We start from the raw sequence: 4,512 nt of genomic DNA, 5'->3' as shown, positions 1-4,512 counted from the left end.
TTTGGAATGAAGGAAGTAAAAGTGAAGTTGTGAGAATGATAAGTGTTTTCATATCATTTAATTTAATATACATTTTGTATAAGTGACGAAAAGAAGGATTCTGCTGAAATATGCTACTACGCTATTTCATTCATACCCTGTTTCATGCCTTGAATACTTTTTATTTGGATAGATTTTATATCCTTGCTATCTAAAATCATTAGTACAAAAATCCTGTAAAAGAATTTCTTTCTTCCCTCTCTTCCCTTCAGTAGCAAGAAGAAAGACGTTCAGAGTGGACAACTTATTGGCCACAGTGGGTTGTTGTTACTGAGACACTTTGAGGAAAAAAGAGAAAGGAATGGATACTTGTGCTATAATTGTTAGAGAGGGACAGCTGAGGAAAATCTTAATGAAGCTTCAGGGCATGACTCTTAGGTCAAAGACTAGAGTAAGACTCATGTGTCTGCCTTCAAGAGAGAAGATAAAAACCAGTAGCTTCTGAAAGATGGATCTTACTGGTCTGCAACAGCCAAACAATGCTACAGACCTATACAGCCATGCCAAAAACTCAGCAGTGTCCCTAGCTCAGCAAAGTCCCAAACACAGTTTTATTTCTGCCAAAAGCCAGTATTGACACACTGCAGCTGGATTTCCTGGTAGTTCACAGTTCAGTGGGCTACTCCTGCTATGAAGAACAACATATCCAAGCAGCACATTGTTGTTAAAGCTAAAAAAATTTCGTTGTATGGGAGTAGTTTATGGTCTTTATCCAGGTGGAAGTTTTGGATGTAATATACTCTGAATACATGATGAGGCATAAAGCACACTAATGTTACCAAGATGAAGAAGAAACTCTTTGCCTGAGCCCTGAATTCCACATGGGAGTTGATGTCAGGCCAGTATTTCACAGCCAGTCTATAGATTACAGACAACTGGATTACAGTGAGCACAGCACAAACTGCCACCAAAATCCCAACTAAGCAGTAGTTTACAATCACCATGGGCACCTCTTGTATCTCCTTGTGGAACTGAAAACATTCGGAGGAGTGGTATGTCTTAGAGGTGCCATAGTAGGAGAGAAGAACAGGTGTGATCACCAGCGCTCCCACCAGCCAGACAGCAGCCACCCAGGTTGTAGTGTAGCACTTCCTAAACTCGAGTGGGAAGAGGCGTATTATGATGATAGCCACATAAAACATGAAGGTGGTGTACATGTGGAGGTAGATGATGACGCTTGCTAGCCTGCAGGCGAACCTCCCAAATTTCCATTCCTGTAAAATGTAATAGCTGAGGCGGAAGGGGATGCTGAGTAGCATAAAGGTGTGCAGTACCAGGAGGCTGATGATGATAACGGTCATCACAGATTGCGATCTCCTTTGAAACAACTGATGGGACATCATGATGACCCCAAGGGTGCCACCAGCCAGGTCGATGACGTACAGGGCTATGAGAACAGTGCGGAGCCTCTCTGAGGTGGCCGGCAGCGTCTCATTGGAGGAATGGTTCTGCTGGGTTACGCTGCTGTTAGGCATCCTCCTAAACTCCTCTTTTGAAGGTTACTGAAAGTGAAAAATAGGAATTTTAAAAATAGATGCTTTTTCTTTGTTGCTTCCTTTATTGTTAACTATGGAATGTCACAGATTCACGAAGGGACATTTTACTGAATTGTGTTTGAAATGGTGTTATCCCATGCAGTATGCAACCTTATAGCTGTTGTCATACTGTATATGACAGCAATAATCCATGCCTCTCGGTATTAAAACCATGTTTTATATAATTACAAATGGGTTTTTAATTTACTAAACTGCATTCTAGGATATTTTTTTTTCAATTATTTGCCTCTGGATTCAGCCATTTGAAATAGCCAAGACACTGTCTGTTTGTAAATTATACAGGTTTAATCTGCATTCATGTTATAAAGCTAAAATTGAAGGTGGGAAAAATACTGAAATGTGAAGAGGTTGTACCTATAATTTGTGGATACTTTATGAAGGCACCTGAGCCATATTTTTAGCATCTTGTTGGATTGGTGCCAGACACTCATAAGGCATCAACAGTTTCAGTTTCTAGATGCATAGAGCACATTGAAAATAAAGATCTGCAGATGAAAATTCAATTTCTTCTTGCTTCAGCTCCGAGTCTTTTTGCTACAGAATTTCACCTGAGCTACTCTACTATGAAAAGGGAAGAAAAGCTAAAAATTAATTTAGGAACAATCTCTTGAAAGATATTATCCTATTGGCACTTGTTGAACATAGCCACATACAGCTGCATTCTTACTTAGACTTAAGGCAAAATGTTGGACTGTTCAGTTGTTTGGGCTTGCATACAGATTTCTGTACAAGTATACAGGGATAGCAGGCAGGGTACATGCATACTTTGCTAATGAAGTCTGTCCTTACCTTACAAAGAGTTTCAAAAGAACAAAGTAAGAAAGAGCTGAAAAGTGGTCTCTTAAAAAAGCAGCGTCTTCGCTCTCCAATTCCTTTGAAGTTTGAAGTCAGTAAACTTGTTCTAATCAGCAATTCTTAATTCAGTTGCACTCATCTGTAAAATGATAGACTGCAACTGCAAAACATTTTCGGAGGAAGTTCTTATTTATGAAGCATCAGGCAAAGCATCTTTAGAAGGCTATTGGAGTGTTGTGTCCAAGACTGATATAAACTTTTCTGTTTACTCCCTTTTAAAATGCATGATGTTAGAAGCATTTAAATGGTTAAAATTGTATACCCACCTAATATTCCTGAGACCAGCATGAGAAATTTGCTTTCCCAGAAACTTGGCTATAAGAAAAGCTTTACAAGCTTTAAGAGGATGACTTTCTCCTCTTGACACAAACTCATTTTCCAATGTCTATTGTTAATGTTTCAAACTGGCTTTAAGAAGGTACAATCTTTTTGTTGTTATAAATAGCATAATTACAGCGTAGACGTCAACATTTTACATTACTCAGAAATAGATTATGTTTTTTCACTATTTAGAGAAATAAGATACTTAAATTTTACCTTATAATCTCTTATTTTTGTGACTTCCCCCTTCTTCTTTGCCGTTTCACGCATCCATAGCATATGGCATATATAACCAGTGCGAAAAAAAGAGCCTTTGGTGTTACTGTTTGACCGAGAGCAGTTGAGGGTTTTCTCAGCCCGCATACAGGAAGGCACAAGCCTTTTTTCTTGCTTCACTGTGATAGCAATCACATATGTACAACATCTAATACTATTTTCTTCATGCAGAGAGCACCACTGAAAAGCTGCTGAGCTGTCAGAGACCATTGTTGTGCTCGGACATGTAGGACAGACCCACCCATCAGGACTACTTCTGCCCACAATTTGGTCAGTCTTAAAGCTCAGATGGGCAGTGATTCCCTGAGCTGTACAACTACTACAAGTTACTGGGTTTTGCTACTAAGCAAGTAAGAAGTGCCACTGATCAAGTGAAGAAATATGCAACTGAGCAGAGGATTTTTCATTATGAATGCACTTTTCCCTTGAACTTGTTTTATGTTTAATAATTAAGCTAAATATGCCAGAATAACAGTGTTTAGCAGAGTTAATAAAAGATTTCACTCTAACATGTTATTAGACCTTCAAGAATTCAGAGATTACTCACTGTTTAAATATTATAAGTAAAATAAGCTTCAGACATATATGAAAAGCAACTTAAGAGTTCCTGCTGTTAAAAAAAAAGACATGCAGAGGCCAGTGGCGCTTGAAGATTATGCCTGACCTGCAGGCATGAATGCTGACCCCAATCCATATCATTAGTATAAGGTAGCTCACTAAAAAAAGGAAAGCATTGAGTCGGGGCTCTTCTAGAGACACTAAAAAGCAGTTTCTTGATCAGAAATTAAACAGGAAAATGTTAGCCCAGTTTATTTTTCAATTCAAGTTCTAAACCACAGTCAGAGTCATCAGTGCTCAAACACAAAAGGACAACACACAAGGTTTTGTGAGCAATAACATAAAAACAATATTCCAGCAGGGTTGAACTAGCACTGCTCCTGCTATCAAGCAGTCATCCTCTGCTGTGGATGTGAGGATGGTTCCCTCTGAGAGGCTTCTCCCCTATTATTAAGTACAGTCATTAGGAACAACAAGATGTGAAAGAGAACTATTAGAAGTAAATAAATACAAAGACTCAAAAAACCCAAGGGCAATGAAAGTCAGAGAGAGAAACAGAAAGGGTTTCTGTTTCAGTGAGGGTGAGCAAGAACGTGGAGACAGCAGTCTGCAAGACATTCTCAGGGTAAACTCTGAAAGCTTTGAGGGAGCAGTTACCATCTCATCTAGACCAGGATTCAGAACAGGAGGCATGCCCATTTTGGAGTCTGCATATACTCGTGGGCTTGGGGTAAGAGAAATGTGCAATTGCTCCAGCAGACAGAGCACTGAAGGAAAACAGCTACATGAATAACGGTACTCACCCGTTGTTGTTCCAGCATCACATAATCCCACATAAGGACAGGCTGCAGCCTGACATGGTGTTTGGATGGCAAAATGATCAGCTGGTTCTGCAGAAACACACAGA

General features: G+C 39.4%; 1 protein-coding gene across 1 annotated transcript; it reads right to left on the bottom strand.

Annotated features, from left to right (window-relative positions):
• Nucleotides 1–650: 650 nt before the first annotated feature.
• LOC103923973 (probable G-protein coupled receptor 141) lies at nucleotides 651–1,514 on the bottom strand. Its single transcript, XM_009332410.1, has one exon. The coding sequence runs from the start codon at nucleotides 1,512–1,514 to the stop codon at nucleotides 651–653; it is 864 nt and encodes a 287-aa protein (XP_009330685.1).
• Nucleotides 1,515–4,512: the final 2,998 nt, after the last annotated feature.

Source organism: Pygoscelis adeliae, unplaced genomic scaffold, assembly GCF_000699105.1.
Source record: "Pygoscelis adeliae isolate BGI_AS28 unplaced genomic scaffold, ASM69910v1 Scaffold58, whole genome shotgun sequence".
NCBI lineage: Eukaryota > Metazoa > Chordata > Aves > Sphenisciformes > Spheniscidae > Pygoscelis > Pygoscelis adeliae.
The sequence above is the reverse complement of the archived record's forward strand: the minus strand, read 5'-3'. Positions and strand labels throughout refer to the sequence as shown.